Source organism: Arachis hypogaea, chromosome 17 (genome assembly GCF_003086295.3).
Source record: "Arachis hypogaea cultivar Tifrunner chromosome 17, arahy.Tifrunner.gnm2.J5K5, whole genome shotgun sequence".
NCBI classification, from domain to species: Eukaryota; Viridiplantae; Streptophyta; class Magnoliopsida; order Fabales; family Fabaceae; genus Arachis; species Arachis hypogaea.
In genome coordinates this window covers 28,928,779-28,950,825 of record NC_092052.1, presented here as the reverse complement: position 1 = coordinate 28,950,825, position 22,047 = coordinate 28,928,779, and the positions used below count along the sequence as shown (strand labels likewise).

General features: G+C 31.5%; 2 protein-coding genes and 1 long non-coding RNA gene across 4 annotated transcripts; 1 reads left to right on the top strand and 2 right to left on the bottom strand.

The window, feature by feature from the left end:
• Nucleotides 1-2,915: 2,915 nt before the first annotated feature.
• Nucleotides 2,916-6,220, bottom strand: LOC140181128 (uncharacterized). Of its 2 annotated transcripts, XR_011875789.1 has the most exons (5): nucleotides 5,761-6,220; nucleotides 4,930-5,133; nucleotides 4,057-4,606; nucleotides 3,356-3,427; nucleotides 2,916-3,219 (listed from the first exon to the last, which is right to left on the bottom strand). It is a non-coding gene; the product is annotated as an uncharacterized lncRNA (long non-coding RNA). The 2 variants fall into 2 exon arrangements; XR_011875788.1 differs by having other exon boundaries at nucleotides 3,356-4,606.
• Nucleotides 6,221-13,564: 7,344 nt separating this feature from the next.
• On the top strand, nucleotides 13,565-15,475 carry LOC112766291 (cytochrome P450 86A1). Its single transcript, XM_025812200.3, has one exon. The coding sequence runs from the start codon at nucleotides 13,614-13,616 to the stop codon at nucleotides 15,162-15,164; it is 1,551 nt and encodes a 516-aa protein (XP_025667985.1). The 5' UTR covers nucleotides 13,565-13,613; the 3' UTR covers nucleotides 15,165-15,475.
• Nucleotides 15,476-21,354: 5,879 nt separating this feature from the next.
• Nucleotides 21,355-21,792, bottom strand: LOC140180551 (secreted RxLR effector protein 161-like). The gene has a single exon (XM_072221774.1). The coding sequence runs from the start codon at nucleotides 21,790-21,792 to the stop codon at nucleotides 21,355-21,357; it is 438 nt and encodes a 145-aa protein (XP_072077875.1).
• Nucleotides 21,793-22,047: the final 255 nt, after the last annotated feature.

The following is a 22,047-nucleotide window of genomic DNA, read 5'->3' as shown; positions in this document are numbered from 1 at the left end:
GAGGCTGATTTGGGACTGTCATTGTGTTAGCTTTTGAATAAAATTGGTGAGGTTTAATGGCCAAAAGATTATATTAAAATTTACGAAGAATTGGTGATCGAAATGCTCGAAAACGGATAAAATCTCAAGTTAGTATTTTGATAAAAATTGAAATAATATTTCGGTTTTGAGAAGGAGAAGAATTCAGTTAGAAAATTTTATTTTGAAGGGTATAATTGTATTTTTATTGAGATATTGAGGTTAAATTTGTAATTATATGAATTTTTGGGTATTTCGGATAATAAATAATGTACAGGGATAAAATGGGTATTTTATAAAAGCTCGGTATTACTTTTATAAACATGAAATTCAATGAGGTTCAAAGTATAATTTTATAACAGTCTTGGGTTAGAAATAAAATATTTTAAAGTTTGTGGTTTAAATATAATTAATAAAAGTTTTGGAATTATCGTTAAAAGGAGTTAAGTTTTCAAGCAAAGCTTTACATATTAAATATTAGCTTATCTAAATCATTTTAAAGTAAGTTACTATTATTATTATTATTTAGTAATAATAGCATTTTTTCTTAATAACAGAACAGAGAACAGTAAAGAAAAGCACCCTTAAAAACTTCAGAAAATATAGAACTAATATAAGAATCTTTTCATTCCCATTCTATAAAATACTCAGAGGAAGTTGTATAAAGATGGGCTTGCCCCTTAATGAAAGAGAAAAAATAAATCGACACGTGTGATTATGAGAATGATTGAAAGGTCATGAGAGGGTGACGAAAAATAAATAGTTATGGTGCCGATGTAAAAATTTTAAGCCATGGGCTATGTATATGAATGATTGTGCGGGGATGCCCGTAAATATGGAATGGCTTCCAAGAGAAGGGGTCACATGCTTCAGCTGGAGAAACAGTGCCTGCAAGTACTTGCAGAGAACATGTTCGACATACTTCAGCTGGAGAATCAGCGCCTGCAAGAAGTAGAAACTTGCAGAGGTTATGTCGCTGGAATGTCTTATCTGACTTGCGAGTTGGATTGCGTTGGGTGCGGGTCGAAACCGACAAATGAGCTCATTAACTGCAATAGGATTAAACATGCATCATCCGTGTTGTGCATTTGCATTTTACTTGATAATGTGAAATTGTTTATGATTGTCTTCTTGTGTTTGTGCATTCCTTAATGGTATTCTGAATTGTTGTGACTGGCTATTTTTCTGTGATTCTTGTATATTTGGCTGTGAATTAATTGAACTATGATAATCCTAACTTAACTAACTACTTCCGACCCTACTAAGAACCCCTCAGTTCTTACTCCTTCCTTCCTTTCCCATTAGATGTGATTGTGTTAGCCTAGTTTTTGTATTTAGTCTCTCACTATTGATTAGACTCACTGAGAGAGTAAGATGTATATAGTGGACTAGGTTAGTTTTTGGGCGCCAGCTTAAAGGCTTCCTGTGTGTGTGCGTGCGTGCGTGTTATTTTATCATACTTACTTAATTATTTCAGTTTTCTGAAAATTTGATCGCGCACTAATACTATTACGGGCTTAAAAATAAATAATTAGTTAATGTGTCTATTATCTCTATCTCTCATATTTGTGTTATTTTATCGTACTTACTTAATTATTTCAGTTTTCTGAAAATTCAATTGCGCACTAATACGATTACAGGCTTAGCTTAATAATAAATAATTAGTTATTCTTTAGGAAAGCAAATTGGTGACGCTTGATTTTCAGTATGATTATGACGTACTGAAAATTGGATCGTTACATATTGAATCAACAAAACCTTTTTGCATAAATAAGAATCTCTAACAAACTTCTATGATCATAGCATCATTGAATTTCATTCATTCAAAATAAAAGATCAACATAAAAGTGTTGCATGCTTCTCCATAAAGAATAAAAGAGAAAACAATGGGATGATCAACATAAATCCAAAATTAACTAAACAAAAACCAAACAGAAATATCAACTTTCTTAGCATAGCATGTAGGATGGGTATCAAATCCCATAGAGACATTTTCTTTTTCGAAAGTTGAGTTAGTTTATTACTTCCTTAGAGATGGAGTGAGCAGCAGACTAGCCTTTATTTTAAGGGTTAGAGTTTAATTAAGAATCAAGATAGTTAGTGTTAATGTCACCTACCTTAGCTTCTTCCACTGGAATTTTTCAGATAATACTACTTTTTGCAATTTATTGAATTTTCTCTTCCTCATTCAAATATTCCGACTAGCTTAAAAAAGGACATGATCCTTATTTTTGTTTATTTGAAGCTAAATTTAAATGACATATACCTAATTTCTTTGTTTGGTGCTCTCATTTTTAGTTAGAAAATCAATATAAAGTACTAGCTACAAACAGTTTAAACTATATAAGAACGTAGAAAGGCTAACCACATCGTAATGAAATGTTATTTCCATCAAATAATAAAAACTGAAATAGAAAAATAGAGAAAAAATAGCAGACTGAGACTTGAACGTAACTAGAGATGACATTGACAGAAATTTAATCATGTAGAACACAAAAACAAATCATATAACACTACAAGAAAATAAGCTTTCTGCCACGCTTTTAAAGCGTGCCGAAAAGTGCTTAAAAACGTGCCGATAGCTTTTCGCCACGCTTTTTAAACTATCACGCCACGCTTTTGTAGATCTATCGGCACGCTTTTTTTTGCCATATCTATTAGCGTGGCCATATCTATTATCCTATAGCCACGCTTTAAAAGCATACCGAAAAGTGTACATATTGCCACACTTTTGAATTGTGCCTATTAGGTTGATTTTTAGTACGCTTTGAAAGTGTACCAATAGAGCACATACAGTCACACTTCAAAAGCGTGGTTTGCCAGCTAAAATCTTTTGCCACGCTTTCAAAGCGTGGCCTATTCCTTTGTCAAATTAAAAAAAAAGGAAACAATTAGAAGGCATAAAAAATTAATTTTTTATTGATTTACATAAATTATTTACATGCTAAAATTATAATTAAAAAATTACAATACTTTAGCAAAACTAATAATTGAATTAGGACAAAATAAGTTCATCATTAGAACTTAGGAGATCATTAGAACTATAAAATTTGTGGCCAATTCGCAACCATCACAATACATATTTAATAAGCTAAATCTTGATTGAGAAGTGGTGATTCAGTAATGGTTATGTACCTGAACTCTTCCTTCATAAGAAATCAAAGTGCCACCCTTCACATCAGCCAATGTTTTGGGAGTCACCTGCATAACAGGCACCAAAAAATATAAGTAAATTAATCAAAATAGGGATAGTTACAATTCTTAAAAAGAAAAAAAAGGGTGAAATATAAGACTTTGTCCATCTATAAATAAAAATAAATTGAGTTCTAGTATAAACCTGTGACAATAGTGCATCAAGTTTTTCACTATTCAGTAATGATGGGAAGACATCTCCATGGCTAAGAGGTACCTATGCATGAAGGAATTACTCATAAACCAAGCTTATTAGGAAGCTATGAGCAAAGACATGCTCAAAGGCCAAAGTTATGGCGGCTGATTAATGAACACATGATACATTCCACAACAACAACAAATACACTTGTTTAAGATGTACTTGGAATATGATATTACTTAAATTTGATAGATATTTTATGTCAAAGTTTGTGCCTAATTGTGTCACATCATATACAACTCGGGGTACACTAATAACAGCCTTGAAACAAAGATGACTGCCAAAACAAAACAACTATATAAACTATAAACGTTTCTTCCTAAGCATGAAAAGTCAATTTAATTCAGATTGTTATTTCTAGGATTGCTGAAACATGACATCGAAATGCCCTAGACAAATCACATACCAAAGTGTAGTTAATTGACCATAGATTCATATCCTTCTGAATCTGAATAGCGATCTAAATGGTAGTTTAAAGGATAGTTATGCTGTGTAAGTATCTAAATCAACCTTTGATTCATCAACAAGCTATATTTATAGCAGTCCTGGACTTCCAATTCAAAGAGAGAGAAATACATGACTCGAGTGAAACTAGTTACATCAATGCAGTTGAATAACAAAGGCAAAATACACAAATGAAATCATACCACACGTCTCTGCCAGTCTGCCCTTTGGATGGGAATGGCAAAAAGTCATCAACAAATAACCAAGCTACAAAACCAATCGAAACGCCTAGTGATATTCCAAATTCTAGTCAATAAAATTTATCAAACTGATCATTGCGATAAGCATCAAAGAAGCACGTACCAGTAAACAAGTAATTACATACTGAAAATTCCGCATCTAAAGTAAGCATAAAAAAATACAAATAATTACAATAAACAAGTAAAATAATAAAATCAGATTCAGCATACTTTGGACCAGTGCAACCCATAATTGTCCCCAAGCCTCCATTGAGCTTAAGCACCACAAGCTTGTCCCAGAGGCTCTTCACATCGGAAGAGGTTGCACCAGTTTCAGTTCAGGCAACAAATACATTGATTAGTTACATTAGATTTAGACCAACCAATCAGACAAAAGAAAAATGCAAAAAAGAAACTTACCTTTAGGAGTTGGAGCTAGACTGTCATAAGGCACAACGACTTCATCTGTAGGCGCCTGGATCTTGCTCCACTCAAACCAGAGAGCGGCATTGACCTGAATAGAAATAAAGCTGGCAGTTACAAAAATGAAGCTGTAACAAGAAAAGCAAGCAACAATCATAAAGGAAAAAATTTGTTGAAGGTTTAAGAAAACGATGTATCCCATGTTTGAAAATTCAGAAAAGTGGAACTAAAAGGTGATTTAAAATGGAAATGTAAAATTTTCACATAGCATACTTGTGGCGGTAAAATTCAGGGAGTAATATACCATATGATATCTTTTTTCAAAATAAAAATAAAAAAATATCACTATAAAGTTATAAAAAAAATTTTACCCAAATGCAGCCATATTCAGTATAAAATTTTAAACTAAGATACCTCAATAATTTGTTCACCGCTCTTGAGACAGTTTCTACCAATTACACAAACCGTTCCACCAGAACCTCCACCAGTGATCTTTGCTCCACATAATGTTGTATCTTCTGCTTTAGAGGCTGCACTATGTTGCACCTCCTGCAGTAAGTGTACAAGCCTATCTGTTGCGTCGGAGCCAAGTCAACAAGCACTGTAGCTATAGTGACACTGCAAATCATAATTAGTTAGAAGCCAAACTATACTCACACTTTTTATTTTAGTTTTCTTCAATTCAAAATTGAAAATCATCAACTAAAGTCTCATTGTCTCATGTAACAAGTAACAACTCTCAAGTCTCAAATACAACACCCAATCAAAACATGTACTTCTTCTAAAATATTCCTATTCATATCCGAAAAAATTAATTAAGAACCTAATAAGATGTTGACCCGTATTATGTTAAGCAAAGTAGTTTAGTCAAACATATCAAACTATTTAACAGGTATTAGCTATCATCTTCACAAGTCACCAACTTGATATTCTATAGCATAACACATTTGCCACAGCAGAAAAGCACTCCCCCAAAACCCTAAATTCAATGCACCAAAAAAAATCATCTGACAATTGGATCCAGTACCATCCCTTAAACTATTATAAGTATAAATCTCTATACAATGATTGTAACCATATCAATAATATCATATCATAACAAAAGCAGCAACAATAAATCAATAACAGATGAACACTTTTAACAAAAGAAAATATAGATTAACAGCAACAACAAAAAAATTAATAAGAACTTAGGAAAACCTAAAAAAATAAATCAACAGAAACAAAAATTTTTAAAATACGAACCAGAGGAGGTAGCAGAGTAGCAATGGCCAGCAGAGCAGTTTAGCAGCGGAAAAAATAGCAGTGGTGTTTTTCGTGTAATAAAGCCTAAAATTAAAACAAGTCACCCATAGAAGGTCACTTCCAATATCAACTTGCACCCAGTAATCAGTACCAGGAGTGCCGAGCTTGATTTTCATGTAATAAAGCCTAAAATCAAAACAAAAACAGAACAGAATAGTGTCGATGCGTTGATGGTGCGATAAAGAGAGGGCGAACGATTGAGAGGGTTGGGTTGATGGTGCGAGGGTTGGGTCCCAGGGTTACGATGGTGGCGACAGAGAGAAGGCCGGGTGCAAGGGTTAAATGAAGGCTGTGCGATGGTCATTGAGGGCTCTGCGACGTTCGTTGATGAAGATGGCGATGAAGGCTGTGTGATGGTCATTGAGGGATGGGTGCGATGAAGATCGATGAATAGCGATGGCGCGGCTTCACTTTTATTTATGGTTAAAAGGGAATTTGGAAATTGAAGGTAAAGTATGATGTTGTTATCACTTTAGTTTAGGGTTAAAACTGAAAACTTACAAAAAAAAAAAAAAAGTAAAGTGTGGACAAAATAGGTGGAAAAATAAATTTTAGGGGAAGGAACTCTATCGGCACGTTTTTGTAGGGTGTCAAAATAAATATAGGATATGGGTACACTTTAAAAAGGTGACTATTGGAAGACAAATTAGTCACGCTTTTCAAGCATGCCAGTTTTCCTCTATGACCACGCTTTTCAAGCGTGGCAAAAAAAAGCGTAGTCAAATTTCAAATTAGTGGACACCCTCGAAAAAGCGTGCCAATTTCTCTCAAAAGCGTGGCAAAAAAAAGCGTGGCCAAATCACAAATCAGTGGCCACTCTTGCAAAAGCGTAGTCATTGACTACTTTTTGCCATGCTTTAAAAGCGTGGCAAGAAAAAAGTGTGTCGACAGACCTTTTTTCTTGTAGTGTAAGCATCAACTTGCCACAATGGTAAAAGGAACCGAAAATGCAATAACATTATTTACTTTTTCTTGAATTTGGATACATTGAGAACACAATGCGTGACTATGGATACTATGGCAATCCTTTTAACAAATGACACTAAGAGAACTTAATTAAAAAGGTGAAAAAAGCAAGACTAATTAACTGTAAAGAGTCTAGTAAGTTCATGGTGAGTGATATAAGTAGTAAGTGCAACTGTTGATCCACCTCATTACAACTTTAGTTTTGATGATAGACTAAAGCAAGGGAATTACCAAAATCAACTTAAATTTAAGTTAGAAGGATACTTAACCTATTAAAGAATGATTAGTTAGTCTAAGATCAATACAACTTGCTAATTAGCTTAAAGATCCTAAAGCAACTAATTAAATAAACAGTTATGCTACGTGTACATTAAAGTCAGCCACCAAAGTTAGCCACTAGTATAAAATACATGCTGGAATATAAATATACATTAAAAATAAATTAAACCACACATGTATTCAGGGACGGATCTATATATTGTGTAGTGGGGGCAAGCGCTCCCACTACAATTTGAAAATTTTTTGAGTAGTATATGATAATAATATTTATTTGTCCCCATTAAATTATTGAATTTGATCCCACAATAATTTTTTACTCAACTTTTGGTACTTAATAGTCAGTTTAAGAATTTCATATTAGATGTTTATTAGAATAATCAATTCTCAATTTAAATAAGATTGGTGTTCTTTTTTAGAAATGAACTCAAAAGATATTTTTTTTAATTAATTTTAGTTTTTTCTATAGTAACTACATTAATTGATGAAAAAAAATTTTCAACTATAGATATCAGTGAGAGTTGACTTTTGATTGGATGAGAAGTGAATTTCAAATATATATATATATATATATATTCAATTTTTTTTAAATATGAAACCTAAAAAATAGAATTATAAAATATATATATTATTTAAATTATTATTTTAATATTTTAATTTATAAATTATATATTTTGAAGACTAATAATATTTTATAATAATAAAATATAATTATAACAATAATTATGCTATATGTACATAAAAAGTAACTATCTGTACAGAATACATATTGAAATACAAAATATATATTGAAAATGAATTAAACAATAAATATATTTATACACAAATATGTAATGGTTAATGAATAATTTTATAACTGATTTTTATGCAATATAATATTTTTATTATAAAAATTATTATAGTTTATTTATCTTGTGTCCTAAAGGCACATATTTTAAAATTACAAATTGAGAATATTTTTGTTAAAAATACAAAAAAATTAAGTTTTTAATGTATTTATCATACAGTTATCAAATGAAAAAATTTAAAATACTCTACTAATAATAAGTTTGTCATGTGTCTTTAAGACACATATTAGTTAAATTTAAATTAGTATTATTATGTTATATATATTTTGTCCTCACTATCAAAACTTTATGAATCCGTCAGTGCATATATTTATACACAAATACATTGGTGACTGATTTTAGTAACTAATTTTAATGTACAAATAATATTTTTGTTAAATAAATCACTAACTTCTAATAATCTTGAAGTAAACTAACTGGCACAATATCCAAAATTACCACCGATAATGTATGCTCATGAAATTATCTACTAACAAATATTACTTCATGACCAAATCTGCCTGGTTCTGAAAATTTGAAGTTCATAATTTGGGAGAATTTAATTGTGCAACCCCTTATATCAGAAGTCCTTTAAAGTAATATGTGATTTTAATTAAGGGTGGCAAGTGGAGAAGCCCCTTTTTTTTATGGACTGGTCCTTTTTGCCTTGTCTAATGAAGTGGTCCTGAAATCTCACCTGCCTTGCTTAATAGCGGGCTGGCGGACCAAGTTCGCTAAATTTTTTTTTTTTTTTTACTATTAAGTATTAAATAATATATAATTTAACAATCATTTTAATAAATTTATAATTTCTAAAGACAAAAAAAAATTATAATTTCTAAATTCACAAATATTAAAGTCTTTATAATTATAAATATATAATAAACATAATCATAAACCAAATTTTTTGAAACAAAATAATAAAACCAACATTATCTAAAGTAAAATAAATATTATCCAAAACATATAATTAAACATCTACAAGTTTAGAACATAATCAATCAAATGTAAAACATAATTCAAAACACTAAATTAGAACATCTTCAAAAAAATTCTGAGTCCGGCGGAAAAGCCCGCCTCGCTCCGCCAAAGCCCACAGTTTAAGCAGTGTGGGTTAGACGGACTTTTGATGTGTGACGGTCTCAATTTTCCATCCCGACCTGCCTTTTTTAATGGATTACGCAGGCTAGACTGGCAGATTTAGACCCGTTTGCCACTTCTAATTTCAACCTTCTTTCCAATTATCTATTATACAAATAAATAGAATGAAAACACAGTTATAAGAATTAATAACTAGACAGAATGGCCAGTATATACTGTCTTTAAAAAGGAGTCACGATTTAAGGATAACAGTTTTCACATAAGTTCCATGAGTTATGGGAAAGCTGAAGTGTATGCCTATTGTGTGACTAAGAGAAAAAGTCGACAATAGTACATGATTGAAATTATATTGAAAAATCAAAACAAGAAACAATAACCACTAACATGTGCATTGTTGCATTATGAAAATCAAAATCAAATAATGTATAATTTGAATTCTGTCTCTATTATGAAAAATAGAAACAGCATGCTTTGCAAGCTCAAAAATTTGTAATCATAATCATCATTGTGTTCGTTGATGCAATACAAAAATTATTAAAAAATCATAAAATTAAAAGAGAAAAAAACTGCTTACTTTAATATTATATTCTTGTAAAACTAATTCCACCATTGACATGGAAAGAGAGAGTAAAATTTTGAGTTGTTCTACAGGCGAGAAGGAATGAACGACAGAAAAGAGGATTTGTATACAAGAGTAAAAAAAATCGATAACTTGTGGGAATGTCACATCCTACATTAATCGAGACCTTCATCATTTTTCTTTTGGAAGAGTGCAAAATAGCAGTGGCATCGACGATTTAGAAATCGAACAAGTCAAGTAGAAAAATTGCGATCTTAAAGACGTGAAATTTGATAACCTTTGTCAACGAAACTGCGAATGTAGAACGATGCTAACTGTCGACAAAGAGGCTACAAGCTGAGAGATTCATCTAGTACCTTGGAGAGAATCATAAGAGAAATCTATTTGTATTATCGTATCTTTTAAACAACATAAGTGAGACTTTTCATATTATAATGGTATAAAAATACTTACTGACTAAATGATAGATAAATTTTTATATACTTGCTTATTTCTAAAAATTTTTACATTTCTAATATTATAATATACTTTAGGAAAATTTTCAAATGATCCAGTGACCTTTATTGGTTCACCAAAGATCCAGGTACGGTAAGGTAACAGGTTTTAAATTTGTCTCGTAGCACGCTATATAATATCGTTAATGTCCCTGAAATAAAATGAAAAGTCACCATAGGGGCAGTACGATGTGATCAGCTTAAAGGAAAAAGATAGCCAAGTTGCATTTGAGCCAGCTGCTATATGATTTGGCGTTGTTGGGCCTTAGGTGAATTTTTTTGTTCAGTGAGGCAATGGGCCTAACATGTGCAACATTTAAGGAATTAGCGCTGGCATAAAATTTGAGAATGTTTTGTTTAGTGTGGGCCTTTAAGAAATCTTTGTTGGCACTGTTGTAGTAATAATGGGTTTAGTGATATAGTTAGGGAAAGTAAGTGAAGCCCGTTATACATATGACACATGGAGGGTTGGTGGGAAAAGTTGAAATTGTGTTATAGGTATGTAATTCAAAACGTGGTCGTTTTGAAAACCCGAAGTTCCGAAGGTGACGTTGCTGGCCTCACCCCCCAGCGTCTCTCAGTTGCGTTTGTGTCTTACTTGACACTGGCTCCCAGAACGTATGTGACGTCTATGTCGGCGGCTATCAGTGTCGCATGCGGCTATTGGTGGCTCCAACAGATTGCTTCTTCTGACGGCGTGATCCCCCGCTCGTCAGTGAAGGTTGTCATTCGCCGCGGTCGAGTGAAAGTGGGCGAGGTAGGTCGTCAGCGTCGGATGGTCAGTCGCTCCCTTCCTGCGGTCGATTTCCTGTCAGGCGGCATTCGAGAAATCCAGCAAGGCATCGTTTGGGTGTTGGTCGTTGCTGTCTTGTGGCCTCCACCGTCAGTTCAATAGGTCAGGTACTCCGGCCATCAGGTGGTTCCGATCCAAGTGAGGGTCCTATGTGGAAGTCTTCGTTACTTAGTTCCGATTGTCAATCCTGTGTCTTGAATTGGTGGGTGAATGTTTAATTTGTGTAATGACATGTCGTAGTTGAATTGGGTAATTTTTGTTGTGGTTCAACAGTAGCATAAATGAAGGTGTTGAAACTTGTAAAGACCTGATTTTGTTTCCATGAAATAAAATAGTGAAACAACCATCAATACTTAAATCTCACAAAGCCCAATCAATCTCTATGCTTGTCAAAAAAAACAAAGACCCATGCCTTTTAGTCCAAAAAAAAATCCCTGACTACTGCGGCTCCATTTGTCAACCGAGCGCACAGTTGCGGCTACATATATTCACAACACATACAACATCTGCCTTCTATGTCAATATCCCAGTTGTTTTTCAGGTCAAGTTTTGAATAGGTATAAGGAACAGAATAGACTATTCTACTACGATTTTAGTGTGTAATAATTACAACAAATCTAAACCGTCAAGATTTTTAATTATTTATCTCTACAGTACTACAGGCTGGATCTTTGGTGAACCAATAAAAGTCACTGGATCATTTGAAAACTTTCTTATACTTTAAATAATAATATTCAATCAAAACATCATCCCCATTTTCATATTAAAAATAATTTTCGCGAGAAGTTTTCGTTTTTTGGTCGATGCAATTGATTGATGCGCTTTATTTTCATTATTATTACTAGCCCCTCTATATCTGCCACGATTCAATTAATGAAAGTAATGGCAAACCCAAAAGGAGCATGCAGAAAACAAACCGATATAACTGAGAAACATATGAGGATGGTAACGTACACTTTGGTTTTTACTGTGCCATGATGATGATGAATTGATGATGGTAAATATAATTAAATAAGAGATTTTTCGTTTAAGATCATATTTCCTCTTTTTAAAATATATATTTTTTATGATAAAAAAATTTATGTTAGATATACATTAAACTTAATCACCAAAATCAATTATATAGACAAATATAAAATATATATTAAATACAAAATAAACAATAAAAATAAACAGTAATTAATTTTAAAATACACATAATATTTTGTAAAAAAATATATTAAAAAATGTAATGAAATGACAAAATTAACTATAATAACTTAAAAATTTAATGAGAGAGTCAATTTTTTTTGTCAATATCAACCAATTTAATTATTTAAATTTTTAATTTTTAATTTAAATTTTAAATATTAAATTCTAAATTCTAAAAAATAATGCTACATAATTAAAAAAGAAGCCACTCAAATAAAGACGTTTAAAATATTTTTTTTAAATATATTTTTTAGTAATTAAATTTAACACATATAATTGATTAAATCGTGTTATTTTTGTTAAAATTAGGCCGGACAAATTAATTTGACAAAAAAATGGTGAATTGAATCTTGAACTGGTCTAAATTAATATTATTTTTTTAATAGAAAATGACTATAGTTTAGACCAGTTCAAGATTCGATTCACCATTTTTTTGTCAAATTAATTTGTCTAATTTTGACAAAAATAATACGGTTTAATTGATTATGGGCTTGTTTGGATACTATTTTTAAAAAAGATTTTTTTTAATGATTTTTTAAAAGATCTTTTACAAAAGTAAAAGTGATTTTATGTTTAAATATCTCATATAAAAAAATCTTTTTATCTATCAATTATGTTTGGGTAAAATAAGATAAAAGTAATTTTTTATTCATTTATTATGTGAAAAATATTTTTTTTAAGGAAAATAGATCTTTTAAAAAAGATATAAATTGTAACTTCTTAAAAAAGATCTTTTTTATTTATTTTTCTAATACTTTTACTATTAGAAATTTGCTAAACACATTAAAAAAAATATTTTTTATTGAAAAAGATATTTTTTATCGATTTAATGGTGCCCAAACAAGCACTATATATGTGTTAAATTTTAATTACTAAAAAATCTCTTTAAAAAAAGATATTTTAAACGTCTTTATCTGAGTATTTTAAACGTATTTATCTGAGTGACTCCCAACCAAAAAAATAATCAATTTTGGCCAATATTTTATCAATACTCTAAATTTTAATACTCTAAACTCAAATAAGTACTAATTTTTTAATCATAAACTCTAAATTTTAAATTTTAATATTATACAAACAAAGAAATTAGTTAACTAATATTAATTAAAAATATGGCCTCTTAATATTTTTTAAGCCTAAATTCTAATTTTAAATCTTAAATTTTTTAAAAATTAAAATAAAATTTAAAAAATATTTTACAAAAAAAATGAACTAATATTAACTAAAAATTATGTGACTTAATTACATAATTAAATATTTAAATGATAATACAAAAATATATATTTACCATCCTATTTAAATTAAATCATAAGAATATATATAAACTTATTTGCGTGCAAGAAACTCTTCATCTAGTAGCAATACTACAAGTACCGTCACTATTGATCAATATCCGAATGATCCACCTAATATTGACCACTCTACTAGACAAGAAAGAAAGAAACAAAGATTCCTAACAACTCTTCCTAAACCTTCTCATATGTCACACTCCCAAAAATATATAAACAAAGAGTGTTCTTCATGCAAAGTCCAACTTAATTAGTGTCCTTTCATTACTGCATCATATCATGCAAATGGAAACCCTCCCACTCCTCCTCACCCTAGCAGCAGCACTATCAGCTTACTTCCTTTGGTTCAAACTCCTTTCCCAGACCTTAACCGGCCCGAAGGCCTGGCCATTCGTGGGGAGCCTCCCGGTCCTCTTCAAGAACCGGAACCGTGTCCACGACTGGATAGCCGACAACCTCCGCGCCACCGCTGGAGCCACGTACCAAACATGTATCATACCATTTCCTTTCTTGGCGCGCAAGCAAGGGTTCTACACGGTCACCTGCCACCCGAAAAACCTTGAGCACATACTCCGAACCCGGTTCGACAACTACCCTAAGGGCCCTAAATGGCAAACGGCATTCCACGACCTCTTAGGACAAGGGATTTTCAACAGCGACGGTGACACGTGGCTCATGCAGCGGAAAACAGCTGCCTTAGAGTTCACAACACGAACCCTAAGGCAAGCGATGGCACGGTGGGTGAACCGCACCATCAAGAATCGTCTATGGTGCATCCTAGACAAAGCGGCAAAGGAGAAGGTTCATGTAGATCTTCAGGACCTTCTCCTTCGCCTTACATTTGACAACATTTGCGGCCTTACTTTCGGGAAGGACCCCGAAACCCTCTCACCACATTTACCAGAAAACCCTTTTGCCGTGGCGTTCGACACCGCAACGGAAGCTACAATGCACAGATCCTTGTATCCAGGTATCGTTTGGAGGTTCCAGAAGCTTCTGTGCATCGGACAAGAAAAACGGTTAAAGGAGAGTCTCGAGATAGTTGAAACTTACATGAACGACGCCATTTTGGACCGCAAGGAATCCCCTTCGGACGACTTGCTCTCCCGTTTCATGAAGAAGCGTGACGCTAACGGAAAACCGTTAAGCCCAACTATCTTGCAACGGATCGTTCTGAATTTCGTTTTGGCGGGAAGGGACACGTCATCCGTGGCGCTCAGCTGGTTCTTCTGGCTCGTAATGAACCACCCCAATGTGGAGGCGAGGATCGTGGCGGAGATCACGGCGATACTCAACCGGAGCCGCGGCGGAGACCGACGGCGGTGGGTGGAGGAACCACTGGACTTCGACGAGGCGGACAAGATGGTTTACCTGAAGGCAGCGCTGGCGGAGACGCTGCGGTTGTACCCGTCGGTGCCTCAGGATTTCAAGCAGGCCGTCGCCGACGATGTGTTGCCAGATGGCACGGTGGTTCCGGCGGGTTCGACGGTGACGTATTCGATATACTCGGCGGGGAGGGTTGAGTGTGTTTGGGGAAAAGATTGTTTGGAGTTTAGACCGGAGCGGTGGCTTTCGATTCGTGAAGACCGGTTCGAACCGCCAAAGGATGGGTTTAAGTTCGTGGCTTTTAACGCTGGACCGAGAACTTGTTTGGGGAAGGACCTGGCTTACCTTCAGATGAAATCGGTGGCTGCGGCTGTGCTTTTGAGGTACCGGCTGTTGCCGGTTCCCGGTCACCGTGTGGAGCAGAAGATGTCACTCACTTTGTTCATGAAGAATGGGCTCAGGGTGTTCCTGGAACCAAGGAAGATTGAGGCTGTGAATCTGTGATGTTAGGGGTTGGTGCCACGTAAGCACATACATGGTGACTTGGTGAGGGATGTTTTCGTCATTCAGAAGGGTGAATTTATATTTATATTTTAATTATGGATGAAAAACTGTATATGTTGGTTTACTACATTTTACTTACTATTTGCATTTTGTTTGGGGGTTGGGTCTGTTGGATTGGGTGAGTGGAAAATTTGATTATAGTATATAGTTGCTCAGCTAAAGTGGGGGGAACTGGTGTTTGTTTATATTTCTATATATGTTGTGTTAATTATTGTCCTATATCAGGATATCAGAGATTTCACCAAAAGAAACATGAGAGATTTAATCTTGTTTTCTTTTTATTTGATTAATTATCATGATAAATTGAGAGTTTGTGCCTCTGTCGTATAACTATTGTAAAGCAGGAGTAGCCTTTGTTTATTTTTTTAAGTGCTTGGAATTTAAGTAGGAAGTCAAATTATTGTAGTAGACCGATAAAGACATTAAAAATATTTTTTTAAAGACGTTTATATGTGTCATAATATTATTAGACATTTTTATTAAATCGATTAATAATTTATTTTTTAATAAATTAGAATAAAATCGGTTTATTATAGCAACAATAATAAATCTAACAGTCTGTTTGGACACCTTTAAATGATGAAATTAGAATTCAATTCCATCAAGAAATGAATTCCTAAAGAAATGGAATTCAATTTTATAGTTTGGAACAACTAACTCATTTAATGAGATAGAATTGAATTCCATTATTTGGAATGACTTGTTGATGAATTACATTATTTCTCTAAGATATTTTTACCCCTCAATAAATATTAAGTATAATTTTATTTATTAATTAAATTAGATAATATAATTATATAAATCACTTATAAGTAAAATTAGTCTAACACAACTTCACCAATTAGATCCATCTCACCCATGAATTTCACATATAATTAAATTCTTTCTCCCACTACTAAAATCCAAAAACCTAAGCGAATTTCACATAGTTTTAAATAACAAAACTTCACACTTTCACCCTTTCTATATACATATCCAAACACCCATAAACCTGCCCTCTCGTCTTATAAACTAAATCAAGGCATTGAAGAAAACAACGAATGAATGAAAGACATTCAGCTTCACAGAGCGATTTCCAGAAACCCAAAAATTTCAATTTCATTCAATACGTTGTCGTTTCGATTCACTTCAACCTTAAAATATTCACAGAGAGAGAGGAACCTGTAATCGAAGGGAGGGGGAGGTTGGCGTTGTTGAGAGCTTCGACGGCGTCGGTGTGGCGCTGGTCGTCGTCGAATGTGCTGCCGTACTCGCTCTTTATATACCAGGAGTCGGCGGCGACGGAGCGGTCGTCGTCGGAGACCAGATCAGCGGCCACCGCTCGAGCTTGTTGCTGTGAGGCGTCAGAGTCCTCTGGCTGCAAGCGGATTCCGGCCATTGAAGAGAGAGAAAGAGAGAAGGAATGAGAAGAAAGTGAAGGGATTATGAAATATTATAATTTGGACAGGGGTATTTTTGATATTGCACCATTTAAGTAAGATTTAGGTGAGAATTGATTTTGAAATCAGACCAAAGTATGTCTGATTTGTAAATGGGGGTAACACCGGAATTCAACTTCATGTTTTTTTTTTTCTATTCCAAAGCAAGGAATAGAATTCAATTCATCTATGATTTCAAATCAGATGCATTCCAAACAGGTTGTAATTGTCCGCACTATAATTATTAGATCTGATTTGATCCAATCGATTTACACAATCTAAATCGAATCATGTTTAAATTTTTTGATAAAAAGATAAATATATCTCTGATTTTTGTTTTAAAAAAAAAACCATAATCCATTGGGTCATGTAAATTGGTTGGTTCGACCGGATATGATAATAATTGGGTTTATTGTTATTGTTATAAAAAAATCAATTTTATTCTAATTTGTTAAGAAATTCAAAAATAACTGATTTATTAATACATCCAATAATAATGCAATACATAAGTATTTTTACAAAAAGACATTTTACGCATCGTTATGGGAGCACATCCTCCATTATTTTATTAGCTGATTAAAGAATTTAAATATAAGGATAAATTATAAAAAATGCATCGAAATAATTTTGTTCGTTGACAAAAATATATTTGAATTTTATTATCAATAAAAATACTTTTAAATAATTTAAAAACATGACAAAAATATTCAAAAAGAATATTTTATTTTAAGTGACAAACAATTTTTATATTTGACAAATTGTTTATGCATTTGATCCAAAATTATATAGAAATATTTAGATAATTGTTTAAAAATACACACAAAAAAATAGGATAAAAATTTGATCTATATATTTTTATTTTATTTTTTAAAAATATTATTGGTTGGTGATAAAAAAAATTACAAAAAATATATATTTAGTGAAAAAATATCAAATTTTAAAGATAAAAAATATCTTATTTTTTTAATCATACTTGCAAAAAGATGCATCAAAATTCAATCTATAAAGTATTTTTTGAGAATACATATTTAATATTTGGTATTTTTGTCACTTTTTAAAATTATTTAAAGATATTTTTGTTGATAAAAAATTTTAAATATATCTTTTTAATAGATAAAATTATTTGAATACAATTTTAGTGGTTTACTCTAAATATAAATAATGGTTTTACTAGGAAACTAAATAAATGATAAATTTCATTAGTTACGTTAAATAATAATAATAATAATAACATATATAGATATACATAGTACAATGACTAAAAATTTTTGTTTTCCAAGACTTTTCGAGTTATTTATAAGAACGATAATTTTAATGTGAATTTCATTTAGCTAGAACAAGTGAATTGTGCAATTTTATTTACTTTTAGGGAAAAACAATGTAGCCAAACTAGTATAAATTATTATTTTTAATTAATAATTAGTTAATAATATTTAAAAGTATTAATTAAAAATATAAATTAAAATAAATTATGGTTAAACTTTTTTCGGAAAACTGGCAGTTAAGATCTTAGGTTTTACCAGTATTATATTAGACGTGTAATTTCATTTTGGATGAAGTAACATAGTATACAACTTAGGTAAACTATAATTGACTGCCTACTCTATTAGGGTACCTTTCCCAACTCTTTGAAACATCCTACACAATGAAACAAAATGATCAAGTTTGGTGAAAGAAAAAAAAAAAAAAGGAAGGAAAGTAAAATATGGAGGGGGTACGGTTCCTTCGGTCATGGCATTTAATACCAAACCAAACAAAGGAAATAAAACTGGCAGGCAGGAAATTGGTGACAAAAGCATATACGATGATGTATTAATCTTGAATACTTTTATTGAAGGATTTAGTTAGTAACGTTTTAACGTTTTTTTTTTTAAGGAAAATGGCATTAGAGTCTTTATCAGTGTCATTAAACCGACCGGTTCAACCAAAAAAATTAATAAACCAAATCTTATATAGATTCGGTCTGATACTTAAGCAGCAGAGATAAAAAATCGATGTGAACCAGTCAAATTCAAAGTAAACTAATAAAAACAGTCAAATTTGGTAAAGACCCATGCAATCGAATTGGTTAAGATTTAAATTTTACCAAAATGTTGGAGATAGGATTCAAACTCCTCCCCTCTAGAAAAGTAAGGCCACTTACAGTCACACAAGACTGTCATAATTCTTATTAATATATATATAAATTATATATATATTTTATTAAATAGTTTATTTTTATTTAATTTATTTTAATTTTAGTTATAAATTTATTTATTTTTAAATTAATTATATTTTTATTTAACAATAATTATAAATTTATTTTTTTTATAATTATATAATATTTATTAGTATTATTTTTAAATAAATACTTGTAATATATAATAGTGTAATAGATATAAACTACTTAATAAATTATTGAAATTTAAAAATAATTGTTATTTTAATATAAAAATAAAATAAAAATATTTATGATAGCGTAAAAATAACAAAATACTTATTGTTCCTGATCCATATTATTTTAAAATAACTTGATATTTTTAAAATATTAGTGAAAATATATATTTTAAATTTTAATTTTAAATTTTTTTATTATTTTTATTTTTTATTTACATAGTACTGAATTAACCGATTCAACTTGATCCATCGATTGAACTAATTATCCAGTAACTTAATAATTTGACCGATTCGATTACTAGTTTGATTTTGATAACTATGATCTTGATAAAGAAAAAAAATTATTATTATAGTAAAATATTAAAACTAACCATAAAAAATTATAATACTGATAAATTTAACCATAAAAAAATTAAAACTAATTTATACTTATAAAAAATAAATTTTCACAAAATTACTTAAATTTTAAAAAATTATTTAAAATTCTCATATTATCTCTCCTAACTTAACTAGTCTCAAATTCTAACCCAATTCCATCGTCTAATCTCTCACTTTTCACTGCTATCACTCCAACCTCATTTTCCAAGAACGTCTCGGCTACTCTCCTCGTTGCCAACCTAGCTAAACGATTCTTGTTTTCTAGCACAATCCTTTCTATGATGGTCGACGACAGCAACGCCGTCAGCAGGCACAAACCTACGTGTTACAGTAGGGGGCACTTGCCCCACTCTCAATTAAATTTTTTTAAATATATATATATATAATATTTTTTATTTTAAATTTTAAATAACCCCATTACAAATAAATTAAGCCTAATTATTTAAAGTTTTAAATTTATTTAATCTTTCTATCATTTTGATTATTAGTTAATCTAATCAAATTTAATACTTTCTCATTTTTAAATCCCAGTCGTCACCACTCTTTTATTCTTTTAAACCCTCTTTTTAATTTTATATTTTCAACCTTCTTTTTCTATTCTTTTTTAGTAGTCATATTTTCTTTATCAAAAAGTAAATTTTAAATACTTTTTTTATATAACTCTCTATGACTCTATATATCTTTCAATTTTATTGTTTCTCTTTTTGATATTTTTAATTGTAAATTTTAATTCAAACAATTATAGTTTAGGTATTAATCTAATTTTTTATTCTCTTCATAAATTTATATATTTTATTTTATTCTCAATTTAGTGATCTTATTATTTATTTGTTTATCTTTCGTTCTATTTTATTTTATGTAATTATGTTGCATATAAATTTTTAAATTTAATTGATCAATTTACTAATTTAGAATATATATTTTTTATTTTTAGAAATTATAATAAAAAATATTTTTTATCTTATTTTATTATATGTAATTTTTTATTTTTTTGTATTCGAATAATTAATATACACTTTTATTTTTTAAATTTGAATTAATATATTTTTTTGATAGTAATGTATATTATTGTTTTCTTAATATAAATTTCTGGTCCATTACTGGCCATCAGCATTGGTTTCTACAGCTCCGCCAAGCGGCGTTTTGTCTTATCTCCATCGCACTCTTTCATTTGATGACTTTGATAACGGTGGTGCTACTGCCTTGAAGAATTGATGAATAAAAAATTAAAGATAAAAAAAATTGAAGAGTGATCCAAAAATTTATAAATATTTTATTTACAACATTAAATTTATTTATGATTATTTACAATTTCATTATTGCACCAAAGTAACCAACTTATTATGGAAAATGTTAATATATAAATAATATGATAATTAATTTTAGAATTAGATTTTAGCCAAAATAAGGTTCGGACAAATACAATAAGTATTGAAATGGTATTGGTAACTCAGAGTGTTGTGAGAGAGAAAGATGAAGTTTAGATGAATGAATGAGAGAATGAGAATGTGATTATTATGTAGCAGCTACAGTTAATAGGAGTTTATATACATATGTTGAAATACGTGACTTGCTGCACCTATTGTCACTAATTAGTTACTAACTAATTGCTAAGTGACTCTAACAAACTTTCATTATTCTGTTCTATTATCCTATCATCCCCCCCTCAAACTCAACGATTGAGGTTGCTCAATTTTGAGTTTGGACCGAAAGGTTGCAAACTGTGAAGAGCTTACTGCCTTAGTCATGACATCGACAATTTGAGCATCTCCAGGGATATGATGAATCTGGACTCGCCCTTTGGCTACATGGTCTCACACCAAATGGAGATCAATCTCAAAATGCTTTGAGCGAGAATGAAGCACAGAATTTGCAGACATTAACACAACACCTGTATTATCACAATACACTTTGGGGGTAGGTACAAGAATGTGAATTTCACAAAGTAAATTTCGAATCTAGAGCAGCTCGGCTACCACATTAGCAATGCCACAGTACTCAGCCTCTGTGCTGGAACGAGATACTGCAGCCTGCTTCTTTGAGCACCAAGAAACAGGGTTTGGCCCAAACATGACACAATAGCCAGCAGTGGATTTGCGATCCTCAATGTCTAAGGCCCAATTAGAGTCAGTATATCCTGTAAAGATCAACTCAGTAGGTTTGCATAGATGAATCCCCATGGTCCTCGTGCCTTGCAGATACCTGAGGATACGCTTTACCGCCTTCCAATGCTTATCCAGCGGAGCTTGCATAAATTGGCAGACTTTGTTGACACAGAACGCAATTTCAGGCCTGGTGACAATGAGGTATTGGAGGCTTCCAACAGCAGATCTGTACAGGCTCACATGCTCAAATGGCACACCATCTGTGGATATCAACATCAAGTTAGAAGTCATAGGGGTAGCAGCTGTAAACCCCGATTAATTAGTAGATAATTAGTCAATAAATTAGTTTTTAATAAGGAAGATTAGAAATACGAATATTATATCAAATTAGGATAGAGCTCATTGAAACAAAAATTTTAACACTAATTTCGAAGAAAACGGTCCAAGATTGGACCAAACGGGCCAAACCGATTGAACCGGACCTGAACTGGGTTGTTGGTCCAACCGGACCAACACATTAAATGAGCCCGAAAGCCCCTTTCTTCT

What these genes read in the sequence shown, in the direction of transcription:
- LOC112766291 (XM_025812200.3), top strand. Translation starts at nt 13,614, where the DNA reads ATGCAAATGGAAACCCTCCCACTCCTCCTCACCCTAGCAGCAGCACTA.
- LOC140180551 (XM_072221774.1), bottom strand. Translation starts at nt 21,792, where the DNA reads ATGACTTCTAACTTGATGTTGATATCCACAGATGGTGTGCCATTTGAG.